This window comes from Pleurodeles waltl, chromosome 8 (assembly GCF_031143425.1).
Source record: "Pleurodeles waltl isolate 20211129_DDA chromosome 8, aPleWal1.hap1.20221129, whole genome shotgun sequence".
NCBI classification, from domain to species: Eukaryota; Metazoa; Chordata; class Amphibia; order Caudata; family Salamandridae; genus Pleurodeles; species Pleurodeles waltl.
In genome coordinates this window covers 1,007,428,229-1,007,442,070 of record NC_090447.1, presented here as the reverse complement: position 1 = coordinate 1,007,442,070, position 13,842 = coordinate 1,007,428,229, and the positions used below count along the sequence as shown (strand labels likewise).

Sequence of the window (13,842 nt, the reverse complement as noted above, 5' to 3'; positions counted from 1 at the left end):
AGCAGTTCTTCTGAGGAAAGAGTTTCATGGCGCATATATTCTCCCTAGACTAATCCAGCCAGTGTCATCGGAGACCTGATGAAACACTAGTCCTAAATAATCCGGTTGGCGTCTTCACCACAAGTGATCAGACACTGCCTATCCTAAAGTCAACACCCTTACTTAGAAATACCAGTGGGGACGCACACAATCCAGCAAAGTAGCCAGAAAGTGACATGCTTGGACTTTATAAAACAGAAAAATACAATTACTTGAATACCTTCTTTCATGCACAAGAGGGACTGAAAGACGTTTGTCATGTAACGGGGATAACCTTGTTGGGGTCTGGTTGTTGATATGTCTGATAAAAATATCAAAAATTAAGTTTGCAACTTCTGCATTGGTTCTTTGATGTGAACACTTCTTCAAAATAAACATTTTTGTCATTTGTAGCTTGACAAGGCGAACTCTTTGTTGAATGAAGCACAGCAGCCATACAGGTATCTTATTGAATCTGTTCGTCAGCGGGATACTCAGATCAGTTCCCTGAATGAACGAATTTCGCAGCTTGAAAAGCAAGTCAGGTAAGTGCATTCCACTCTTGCAGTAATTTACAAACACAGTTGAAGTGTCACGTTGGTTAGCTAGTGCATTAGCCTGAGACTGGGGTATTTCAGGCCAACTATTGACTTTAATCAGTCCCTTGCACAGTTACTTGCTTTTTATTGGTTAACTGTAGCATGTGTTGCAAAACCAATTCATTTTGAAAGTATGGAGCAACTCGGAGCAATGTAGAAGTTAGAACACCAGGCATATATCGCAACAGGATAGCAAAGGAATCAGGAGTGAAAAAACAATTCCAAGGTTATAGGTGTCTCTCAGTTTATTTCATTTGCAAAATGTGTTTTTGGACTGCATTATGGCACGTGAACATAACGGTTTGAGAGCTTGATGTCTCGTAGGAGAGAGTTACCTAGTGTTGGAGAGCTTATGAAGCTGTTTGGGTTTTGACTCTGGAGTTTTCGTTTCATCCAGCCTGAACCTCATGCCAAAGCTAGTTGTTAATAAAGTGCACTCACTGGTGAGGACGGATCACTTGTAGGACTCTGAAGTTATTCTTATTATTAGAATTGGTGTAATATAATTGTATTTCCTCGCCACGCTTAGTTTAGTTAAGTTCCAGAATAAAGAGCCTCTGTGAATTTAGTTAAAATACTATCACTATCACCAGTATTCAGCAGCACTCCTCAGGAAACCCCATGGGCTGGGGCATGGGCACCACCTGCTGCCGCTGAGCATGGTGCCCAGATATCTGTCAAATGAGTGCCTGCCGCTGCTTCAGGAGTTCACTCAGGGCAGCCCCTGGAGTACCAAGGGAATGTGCCACAGGATCAAGACCCTGATGGTAATGCTCATCTGTTTGAATGAAGAGCACAATGGTTTTCCACTCTTCTGGAAAATGAACGTCCCTAACTTTTTTGATAGGTGGGTGTGGGTCTCAGCTAAGAAAAAAACAAGGAGTCCTGGGTGACCACAATGCTACACTTTCCTCTAAAGCACTGTAACAGTCATTCTGCTAGGAGACTGCATATAGAGCTGCTTTTAAGTCCTCGTACTTCAGCATGTGGATGGTGCTAACGCCCTGCTCCTGGCCTTCCAGATTCCACACTGGTACCCCTTGAGGGCATCCTACGTGCTCCATCGCACATCATTCATAAATATATATATATATATATATATATATATATATATATATCTCTCTCTCTCTCTCTCTCTCTCTCTCTCTCTCTCTCTCTCTCTCTCTCTCTCTCTCTCTCTCTCTCTCTCTCTCTTCCCCCCCCTTCCTCCCCCCCCCCTCACACACACACACACCTGCTTAGCTCCAGGAAACTGTTGCAGGTGATAGTGCGCTCTACAAATACACATAACATCCAATGGAAATCCATTGGCGTACTTTGCCAGCCTGCACCATCTTCAAAACTAGGTGAATCATTTACAAAGCCATCAAGACCAGCACCCCTGGTTATCATGCAGACAAGCTCACCATCTTTGGTGGTTGTCTGCACATCTGCAACCATCAGGCTGCAGACTAAGAAGTGTAAAAAGGAAAAAAAGAAGGCAGCAGCAGGACCTGTCCAGTTATGCATCAAGGATCTTGAACAGCATCACGTATCCATCAGGATGGCACCATTGTTGCTCCAATTTAGGAAAGAGTTGAGATGCACTTCTTTAAAGAATAGCCAACACAATGCAATAGTAATCCACAGACCAGCTACCTCTGCTATCACTCGTTGACTTTATTCTCATCATTGACTTGTACAGTGCGTGCGTGTGTTGCATTTTGGACAGGTACATTACATGCTTTACAAGTACCACATACTTAAATGCATACCAACTTAAACCCTAGGGAGAAAGTGTGTGTGTGTGTCAGGTTTGTCCCTCGAAAGGCAGATGCTGCCTCAAACACAAAAAAAGTATGCCCCCACCCCATATATTTTTGGGAAGTCACGAAAACAATTGAAAAAACAAAAATCACTGTGCAACACTGCACAGCCAACCACAATACACTGTGAGCACTTTGTGGCCATACCTTGCTGTGCCCAAAGCGTGCTATGCATGTCCAAAGGTGTAGAGGATGATTTTTTAGTGGCAGGAGCTAATGACTCTAAAGAGGTTTTTGGTCACTGTAAGTGGGTATTTTTCATTCATTTTCATAACTTTTTTTCTCCATAGAAATGTTAGTGTTTGTACCACCTGATACTTCATTTTCTTTTTGATAATGACTATTTATGGTCAGGACAGACCTTTAATTGAAAATGCCGGATTTTTTCTTAATAACTTGTAATTTGATAGATCTGCATGTAAGTTTCCCAAAGAAAGTGTATCTGATTTGTGGTCAGCATACTGTTTAGGACAGAACTATCAAGGGGAAAGGGTGTGGTCAAAAGTGACTTTTCCCATTTTATCTCCCATATAATTATTTGCTCCATACAGAAGAAATCCTAAACGCTATTACATCAAACTTGCCATGAAAGTAGAATTTTACTCAAGGCCAAGCCTTTTCTGGATCTGATGTAAATCCGTTAAGCAGATTTTGAAAAATGTAAATAAAAATGTTCAGTATGGATTGAAAAGGATTAAAAAAGTAGAGCTTTCTAGACTGTTAGTAGATGACAGAGGTTTTCACCCTGGGCCCTCACATTCCATTTCTGATTGGCTGTCTGCAACAGCCAAAAATGGTTTTGGCCACCATTATAGGGTAAGGGGCTCAGTCTCTATGTCCTGAAAAAAGTAAAGAGAGCCATTAAGGGTCAGGGATTGCATTAGCTGACCATCTACATCAGGCAGATTGAGGGGCACTAACTGAACCCTCTCTTAGATTAATTTTTTTTTTTTTTAAAACAAGTATGTTGGAGGTGGCACATTCTGGTTGGCTGAGGTGAGACCTTAGCCAGGAAGAAGTTAACACTCTCATCAGGGGTGGGTGATTACACTCACTGTGTAACCTGCACTACCCTTTGATAGCTTGGCAAAGAGTAGTCATCATAAGCTTGGCTTATCAGTGTGGTAATTTGTAAAGCATTGGCACAGCACTACCACACAACAAATACACTGATTTCACAAAAGAGACTTCACACAAGGTGTAAGTAAATAAAGTATGTATTCAACACACACATTAGTTAACACGTGAACATCATGTAAAACTGGGCATCAACCATATTTAGAAATATCACGAGCAGTACTAGGCCTAACTGTATTAGAACGACCCTCCCAGCACCCTCATGTGGTGCTAAAACGTCAGCCCAAAACCCACCCCAGCGATTACCCCATTGCAATATCACACAGTTATAGGGTGCAGTCTGATCCACAACAATAGCAGCAATGTTTACATACAGAGAATTGCAGCACTATTAAATAGCTTTGAGGTCTAGGCTGCAGAGGTAAAAGTCAATATCAACCGTTAGTCCTCTGGCAAAGAAACAACATGTATGGCAACACGCTTTGCGGTGTGGTCAGTCCCAGGCAATCATTCCCACTCACTCGCTCTGCACTTCTATGCGGAGCCACTGAGATAAGGGAGGCTAGTATAACATGCACTTGCACACACTCGCTCCCAGCACCCTAATGTGGTGCACTGATATCTGGCAGGTTAGTGGTTACTGTGCTCACAGACCCCTATGGGTCAAAACCTTCCTCCACCCTTCAATCAATTTCTGCTACCCCCTGCCCCCCCCCCCTCCCCCCCCCCCCCCCCCCCCCCACATCCTGGAGATGAAAGCACCCTTTCCCTGGATACTAGGCTGCTCGCGGCCAGAGTCACACTTATACAAGAACCCGGGGCAAAGGTGAGGGGAAGAAAGAGATAATGGCTTATCAGGCACCATCGACAAATGGATGTTTGGCCACAGCTAGGCACTCCAATGCACAAATAGTTATCAATTCCGGCACCTTCCTGGAAGGGGGCATTATATCTGGGGAGCAATGACTTGTCGCCCTGGACAGTCCCTGTTGTGCACGGAGAGTTAACAAATCTGCACCTTCCTGGAATGAGGCACAACGCCTGGTGCACGATGGCTTGAGTCGCACCAGGCAATTCTGAACACACACAGAAAATTACCAATTGTGTACATCTGGTACTTGATGACTTGAAGCCGCACAAATCAAATCCGATCTCACACACACACAGATGGAAGTTCAGCGGTGCCGCACAAGGTAGAATGTGACACTAGTCCGGGTGCGCCCCCACCTCCAAGGGTCCCAACCAGTGAAACGGACACCACACACAATGAACATGCAGTTGGGTGTCACATGAGAGAAATGCGGCACGCTTGACAAAAGTTATCCATGCAGGGTCCCGCAACTGGGGAATCTGCTCACTACCAACAAGATGCTTATGTATGTCGTGGCCCTACAATGAAGATCTGCACTCATTGAATGCGGGCAGTATGTTGAAGGCTCTGCACCAGGCAAATTGGGACTCCAGGGCAGTCTTTAGTTCCACGTTCACACCACCGATACCAGGTTACATCAAGCAGACAATGTAGGCACTTAAGAGGGCACTCGTGGGAGGTCTTCGATGTCACTGAGACCTCCACCGAGTGCAGGTGGCAAGCCAAAAAGGCCTTGGAGAGCACACACTTTAGAGTGCCACACCGCAGCAACCAGTTTGCCCCTGCGAATCACAATGCAGGAAAGGTGTGCGGTCTCTTCCTAGGGAGGTAATTTCCCCTTGTGGACAACAGATTCTTTTGGTAATGCACCACATGGTCCAGGGTCTCCGTCCCACGTTCCTGCAAGTGTATCTCTACTTTGCTGCAGTTTGGCACCTATAGTTATACTGTTGTGTGCATTTAAAGTTGTTAGGTTCAGTGGCTTCCCCTTTGAACCACAGATATTTCTCTTAAATTGTAGTCCTGTGTGTCATGGGGTTGTGGAATGCAGATCCTAATCTTTAGTGGGGCCATGTTTTTGCTCCTAGAGGCCAAGTGTCAAAACCTCTTCCTCCAATCTACCCAGCCAGGCCCACAAATGTCAGAGGTCTTAATTCCAATTGTGTGCCCAAGTTTTATAGCTGTCTCTGGGGAATGCACAGGTGTGCTCCTCCATGCCCCATTGTGGATTGGAGTCAGATTGAAAGGCACAGGCAGCATTTGAGGGCAGAGGAATGTCCACTTTCTAGAAGTGGCATTTCTCCATGATTATTGACATTTCACCTTTACCATAGAAAGGGGTTTGTAAGGACAAATCCATTGATAGTAAACATTATGAGACTGCTTTGCTGCAAGCCACTGTTGCAGCTAGGAGTCATTTTAACACTCCCCCCATGTTAAGAGATGAGCAGAGCAGCTCTCATATATAGTGAAAACACATATATGCCCTTGCACACACACAAGCCTGCATTGGGAGGCCGAACACATGTTTAAAAGCACCATAAGTGCAAGTGCGGACACAGGCCTGCTAAGCCAGGTGAGTTACATATCAAAAACACAGGCCAGTGCCACCTCCCAACATATGTGGGAAGGCGCACAAGCACTTTCACACTGTACTTAAAGTGGGAAAGTGCCCAGGTCTTAAGGCCACTAAGGGGGAATCAACATGCATTTGGACCATCAGTGGGCACGTGCACATGCACTGGCCAGTGTCACTTCCTCATATATGTAGGAGGGCGTGCCCACTTTCACACTGCATTCATAGTGGGAAAGTGCTGAGGGCCCTAAGGTCACCGGATAGGGAACTGTCAAAAACGTACGGGAAGAGCTGACCCCTTGAGTAAGGGCAACCTATGTGGGCTTCTTCACTATCGGGTATGGGACACCTGTGTGTACCTGCCCAGCCTTCCTTCTACCACCTGCTCCACCCTTCGGGGGGTGCTCTTTGCGTAATGGAGGGTCCTCTAAGGATTGGCTACTAAATAAGTACTACCAACCTAAGCCCAGACGCAACTGCCCCTCCACAGCCTGATGCTTACTTAACAGGCTGTTCTAGTGGGTGGTACACTCAGTGCAATGTCCCACTAGCGGCCAGGGCTGTACCTGCCCTGGGTATGTGGTGTACCTTTTTACACGGCAGTCCAGGCTACAGCACCTGAACCAATCACGTAAGCACCCCTTCAAAGCAAATGTAGGAAGAGAACGCCACTTTCCCACTGCAGTAAAGGGTAGGGAAAGGGCCCAGGGTCCTAAGGCCACGCAGAGAGAGTCCGCAAAAGACCAAGAGGAAAAAGCAAAACATTTCAGGGAAATCCTCACAAAAGGGCCATCTCCAACAAAGTACATTTTGCTGCAAGTTTTGTGAACCCCAGCAAGTGCTCTGGGTTCCATGTTGAACTCCTGTTTTGGATTTGTGGGCCATTGTTGGACCTCCAGCAGGGCCTGTGAGCCCTTGTGTGTTTGGAGTATGCCCTCTGCTTGGCCTCCTCAAGGCCCTGTGGAATGAGGGTTTCCTGCCTGTTGAGGGTTGGCCAGATTTCAATCCCTACAGCCGATTTCCTCTGCACAAGTCTGTGGGCATCCTAGATTGTCAGCCTGTGGCATGTTGGGCCTATGGACCTGTGTCCAGTCCCTGTTGAGTACAGCCCAAGGCACAGCACTTTCTTATGACCTCACAATATTTATACCTATAAGTGGTAACTAAAGGCACAACATAGATGAAAAAACGACACATACTTAAATCACCAAATTGTATTACACTACTATTTGCTCCTCACATTCTGTTAAGGGTAGTGCAATATTTAATCTGTAATATTGTTTTATGACATCTGTAATTACATCTTCAGTATTGCATTTAGTGTGCTTGTTATGATTTTCGTGGCTTTTGTGCAAGTTATGGATTGCAAAGATGACCATAATTTTGGAATTTGATTGTCTTTATTTGTTTTTCATTTGTAACTATAACAGTAATTAAATCAATTTCTCATGTGTTTAAAACATATTTGTAATAAAGACTTCTGGCTGCATATTCGTCACCTTTTGAATATTCCCTAGGTGTCAGAATGGATCTGAAAACATTCCAGCAGCATCTTTGCATGCTGGTAGGTGGTGCCGTGCAGGTCTGCACTGACACTATTCCGCTCCAGAATTGATGTGCAGAACCTTATATAGGTGGAACTTTCACACACTGAGGTAGGCTCCTTTCTTTCCACACCACCAGACACAGATCCGAAGATACCTCTTAGAGACCCCTAACTCGATCAAAATTAATTTTCATTGTGCAAGGGAGATGTCCCCTCCCAGAACAACAGGTTTATGCCCTATAAGGACTAAAAAACACAAACAAATGTCTGTAACAGATCCTCATCAATTAGCCTGTAGTACCTGGGATCCAGCCGTGATTCTAAGGCCTACAGTGACTGCACATCAATAAACCGAAAGGCCAAACAAGCCAGCCAAGCGAAACACTACATTGGCAAGCACAAGAAGACTTTGCGACAAGACCAGTCCAAGTTAAACGTTTGATCCCGGTCCCTTTTGAGGTCCAGAAGTTGCAGGATTTGGTCCAGAGGTGGGTTTTCATTTCAATCTAAGTCCTCCGGTAAGTCAAAGAAAAAAACACAAGAGATCTAAGCAGGGCTCTGCCACTCACACTCCCCTGAGAAAAGGGTGGAGGTTGACACCATTTGTCTCAATCCCGCTCCAGAAGTTGTTCAACTTCAGAGCAGATCCAGTCATTTGTTCCAGCGCAACCAACGTTTTTGGGCCATTGGCCTCTCCTAAATAGATCAAAGAGTTTCTCGAAGCAGTATTCCAGTTCATTGGAGTTTTGCACATTCCCTCTGGTGCCCTGCCGAACCATGTTGAGCTGAGAAGTTCTCCACCTCAACTTCTGCCGCCGGCACCTGCTCGACCCTCCAAGTCCACAACAGGGCAGCTTCCTGCTCCAGTCTTGATTCTACCTCTGGCACCACGGTCCACTTTGGTTTCCTGTGCCTCCACGCCCTTACTGATTCCATCATTGTCCAATAACGAGACTCCATTTGTCTGATTGCAAGTAGGTGAAGGTTCGACCTTAACTGAGGCCGTGCCCAGAAACTATAGAGGCTCCAATTGATGCACCTCCACAAAGATGAACAGACGCCATGGGTTCCCTGTTTGGCACAGATAGAGGGCAATGACTATGATGCAGGTGATGAGTTTGATCAAACATATGAGGAGAATTGGTATGACGACCTGCAGAAGTCTAGTTGCCTTGATAACTCCTGTGAGTGGGGGCACCTCTCACCCCTCTGACAGAGGAGAGTGATTCCTATGCCATGATAATGCATGGGGTGTCTGAAGTCCTTGACCCTCATTTCCCCACCTTGAATATCAATACCAATGTTCTTACAGAAGTCCATCATCCAGGGCTAGCATCCACTGAGCCCCTCTTAACTTTTAACAAGGGCCATAGAGATACTTTGTTGGGGGCCTGACCCATACGTTACTCTGCCCTCCCCTCCCCAAGTCAACTGTCAGATCACATACCACCACCGTCCTGCCTAGGGCAATTCTGCGTTTGTATCTCAGCACCCCTCAACTGAAAGCTTGGTGGTGCAGGCTTCTGCAAGCAAAACTAACCCAACACATTCCCAACTATTCCTCTTGATAGTGACTCAAAACGAATGGAGAAATTAGGGAAAAGTCTTCTCATCCAACAGCTTGACGCTTTGGTCAGTAAATGCCAGCTGCCTGCAATGGTGCTATTACCACAGCATTTGGGATTTGGTGGCTCAAGTCTTCCCAGATATCCCTGAAGATCCTTAACCTATTCTTGCCCAAGTCACCATGTCATACAGGACAATCGTGATGCAGCCAAGTTTGCAATTTGGTGTGGCTTGGACACCACCATTTCCACTGGGCAAGTCATTGGCACTAGTGTCGCCATTCTCTGCCCTACTTAGCTGCAGTCCATTGTTTTTTCAGGCGCTGTCCAGTCGTCCCTCATGGACTAGCCATTCAACATGACTCCTCTCTTTGGGGTCAATGTGGCTCTGCTCTTGAGCAGTTCAAGGAGAGCAGGTCCTGTCTGCCCCACCTTGTCAGCCACATGACCCCTACTGCTCCTTTTGCTGCTTCAGCAAAGGTATCCAGTACCCCCGCCAATCCAACCCCCAAAAGGCATCCAGCAATTTGGCAGTTGAGAAAGTGATGTCCACTGCCCCCATGGTCAAGGTTAATGGGCCACATAGTACACCATCCCCCTTTGTAGCCCCACCTGCCAAACCCCTTTACTATTCCCTTGATGGAAACAGACACCTGGTGGGAGGCAGGATTTAATTATTCTTGCCAGATTGGCATGCCATAACATCATACAAGAAGGTTCTGCAAACTGTAATGTTCCTTTTTGCAACCCGCACCTACCTTGCCCCTTCAACGATTGTCGGAAGACCATCTAGCCTTTTTGTGGCAGGAAGTGCAAGCCCTTTTGGCAAAAGAGGCTGTTGAGCAGGTGTCCACACCAGAAGTAGGTTGTGGTTGTTATTTCCACTTTTTTCTGGTCCTGAAGAAGGGCGGAGGGCTTCATCCTATTTTAGACCTGTACCCTCTCAATGCCTTCCTTCGAAAGGAAAAATTAAAAATGCTTACACTGGCCCAGGTCTTGTCTGCCCTCAACCATGTGGACTGGGTGGTGGACCTACAGGATGCCTAATTCCATATACCCATCCTGCAGGTCCATGGGTGCCACCTGCAGATAGTGATGGGACAGGAGCACTTTCAGTTTGGTATTCTCCCCTTTGGTCTAACTAGTGCCTTTCGGGTGGTCACATAAGTGATGGCAGTGGTAGAAGAACACTTTCGGAGGTTAGGGGGTACTAGTCTCTTGCTTTCTCAACAACTGGCTGTTGAAGGTGTGCTCGCCGTAGGCAGTTGTCAACCACCTCCAGACTGACAGTGAAGCTCAAAGTTGACTGCCGATCCAGTGTAAAGTGTTGAAGTCACACGTGACATCTTCTAAGATGCTCCCCATAATCGGAGCCTTTCTAGACACGGTTCGGTGTCAGGCATTTCATGTGTGCAAAAGAGTCCAGGGCATACAGGCTATGATCCCGACCTTTCCGTCTCAGTCTTGAATTTTAGTGAGGTAGACTCTGAGGCTGCTGGGAATGATGACCTCCTACATCCTGTTGTTCGAGCACACCAGGTGGCCTATGTGGGCTCTGCAGTGGTATCTGCGGTCTGAGTTGACCTAAGATCAATGGGACTTCTGACCATGTTCAAATTTTTGGGGAGTCTGGAAAAGGCCTTAGTGGTGGTTGCTGGTCTGCAGCAGGGTAAGTGGCAGACCCCTCTTTCTTCCCAACCCAGAGCTTACAGTAAGGACCAGTGCATTCCTTCTGGGTTAGGATGGCCATCTGTAAGAGGTGACTGAAGATCCAGAAGCCTCCGGTCTCCAGTGAAGCCCTGGCTCCATTTCAACCTTCTGTAGCTGAGGGCAGTCAGCTTGGTATTGGATCCATCAAGTGGAGGCTGGTACAGCTGCTCATGAACAACACCACTGCCATGTGATACTACATAAAACCAGGTGGAGCGGGGTCATGGACCCTCTGCCAGGAAGACCTTCTGGAAATGACTGGCCAGTCAAGGGGTCTTCCTGCTGGTGAACAGCCTGGCAGGATCATTGAATTTCAGTGTGTACAAGCTCAGCAGTAGGCGCCTAGCAGATCACAAGTGGCAAAAACTCCCGGAGGTGGCGCAAGGTCTCTTATGTGAATGGGTATAACCACAGCTTGATCTGTTTGCCATGGCAGAGATTTCGAGATGCCAGCACTTCTTCGCATTGGAGTTTGAAAGGCATCTCTCTTGGGGACTTGTTTCTCCATGAGTGGATCTCTGGACTCCTGTATGCCTTCCTGCCGACAACACTCCTGCCTTGAGTTCTCAAGAGGATCAGGACCTACCGTGCCCAAGTCATCTTAATGTCCCTGAACTGGGCACAGAGAGGATGGTATTCAGGATTCCTGGGCTTGAGCATCTGTTCTCTGATCAGGCTGCCCCCTCTGGCAGAACCTACTGTTGAATTAACAGGTCAGGGTTCTGCGCATGTCCCTTTGCCATCACCACCTTCATGCTTGGACATTGAGCAGCACCATCTGAACACCTTTGATGTCCTGAAGTCCTTGACAGAAACTGTATATGCCTGTCATTTGGACACATTTGTCGCTTGTTGTGGTGCTCGAAACATAGACCACCCCCCCTCACGCCCTTTGACAAATTTATTGTTTATCCATAACTCGGCATGATTTACTCTGGGTACAGTTAAAGTGTACCTTTCTGCTCTTTTGGCCTTTTTGGGGTTGACTGATCAGCTTGCATTGTTTAAATATCCAGTTGTTTTGTATTTTTTGAAAGGTGTACAACATTTGTTTCCTCACTCTAAATTCGTGATGCCACATTTGGTCTCGCTGTCAATTAGCGCTATCAATCTGTAACTGGCTGAGTTTGCTCTACAATATACAAAGGGGGTTGTAGAGCAAACCCAGCCAGTTACAGATTGATAGCGCTAATTGACAGCGAGGCCAAATAATTTGCCACCTTAGTCCTGGCCGACCTGCTCAATTGGTCAAACTCAAATAACCTGGTTCCTCTGAATCAAACTGGTTTTCGGAAGGGATATGGTACAGTGATTAACATTCTTACACTAGGAGACATTGCCAACCGAGCAAAATGCTAAAAGAAAAAACTATATTTATGTTTCGTGGACTTCAAAAGTGCTTTTGATCGAGTGGCTAGAGCACTTCTCTGGAGCAAATTGCGAAGATGGGGCCTGCAAGAGTGAACTCTTAGATGCATAGATATGCTATACGACAAAACTTGGGTGCAGGTCAAGGTAGCAGATGGATCAAAAATTTCTAGGAGGATACCGAAAAATATAGGACTAAAACAGGGCTGTGTTTTGGCCCGCACCTTTTCACTGCAGATCTTTCCTTGAAGCTGGGCGCAACCGACTCACACTCTCCAAGGATGGGAAGTCTGTCCCTATCACACCTTTCATACGCTGATGATATTGTTCTGCTAAGCCACACGAAAATAGGGCTGCAGCGGTTGGTCAGTACCTTAGGTGAATATGCAATGACAAACAAATTAGAAGTTAACACCTCAAAGACAAAAAACATGTCCATGGGATGTCCTCTGAATCTAGCAAACAATATAAAGTTGAACGGGATTACTCTTGAAACAACTCGCTGCTACAAATACCTTGGCTTCACTATAGACAATAAGGTCAATCTCGCGCCGCAGAAGCACTACATTGCACAGAAGTGCAAAGCTTTAACGTTTGCTTTCTGTACCCTAGCAAAAAGATTAAAAGGCCCATCTTATAAACAGTTACTGTCTGTTATGTTGGCCAAATTCCTCCCAGCCACTACATATGGAAGCGCAGCTCTATATGGGAAAGACGCCCTGCTACTGGACCAGCAACAAATAAAAACCTACAAGCAGATCTTTAAACTTCCTCGCTCCGCTTCTCCCGCACAGGTCAGTTTAGAATTTGGCCTAATACAACAGCAGTTGGGCAGGAAAGCGCATACAATAAAGTCCTGGTACAAAATAAGTAAAAACACGACTAGCCCCGTAGTAGTGGCTTTATGGTATTCAGTGAGCAACAATTCAAAATGAGTATACAATAGGTATCTGTATAATTCTCTGCAAGAGACAGAAATGATGCACCTGTGGGACTCCAACATCTCATATCCACTGTTGTGTCGAGCGCTAAAAAAAGGAAATAGGATTGCAGTACTTTCTGGCTGACAAATCTAAATTTGCACAACGCTCGCACTCCTGGCTTCTTATGCACACTTATACCACCTTGGCGCCATCACAATATCTGATCTCAACTTTCGCACTACATATCAAACGTCGTTTGCTGGCTCTTCGTCTAGGAGCTCTACCATCTAGAGCGGACCAACCGTCTTGGAAGAATGGAGGAGAAACTTCCTGTAGGTTATGTCAAGGTCCCAAGGAAGACATGGTCCACCTGATTTGTATTTGCCCGGCCTTAAAAGAAGCACGACAACAACTGTTAAAACCAGTTTTTGAGAGGAATGGGACTCGTTCTTGTCTGCCAGCAGTGATGTCAATGTTTGACCCTCACGATCTGCAGTCAGTCTGCAGATTCATCAAAATTTTGACTGTCCACACCATAAACGTAAACTTGCTATTTAGGACACACCTTAGCTGACAGATGGCTCACTTTAAGCGTTCAGTTATTTTATTAGTCGCGTTTCAAAGTTTTGACAATGTTATAGCACGTGGAAGGACATATTTTAAGATGACTCAGTTAATAAGGTAAAAGAGGCGCACTTCTAACATGGTAGAGAAGCCCGTAGGCGTAACAGCAGGTCCCTGGGCTGTACACATTGAGTTAGTGTTAGACCTGACAGCCTTAGGG

General features: G+C 46.0%; 1 protein-coding gene across 2 annotated transcripts in view; it reads left to right on the top strand.

Moving 5' to 3' along the window:
* The window catches only part of PIBF1 (progesterone immunomodulatory binding factor 1), an 843,837-nt gene that overhangs the window by 585,162 nt on the left and 244,833 nt on the right, over positions 1-13,842 (top strand). For both annotated transcript variants that reach the window (XM_069205285.1, XM_069205286.1), the window contains exon 15: positions 433-563. In XM_069205285.1, coding sequence (XP_069061386.1) covers positions 433-563 — 131 coding nt within the window. The remainder of the gene's footprint in view (positions 1-432; positions 564-13,842) is intronic.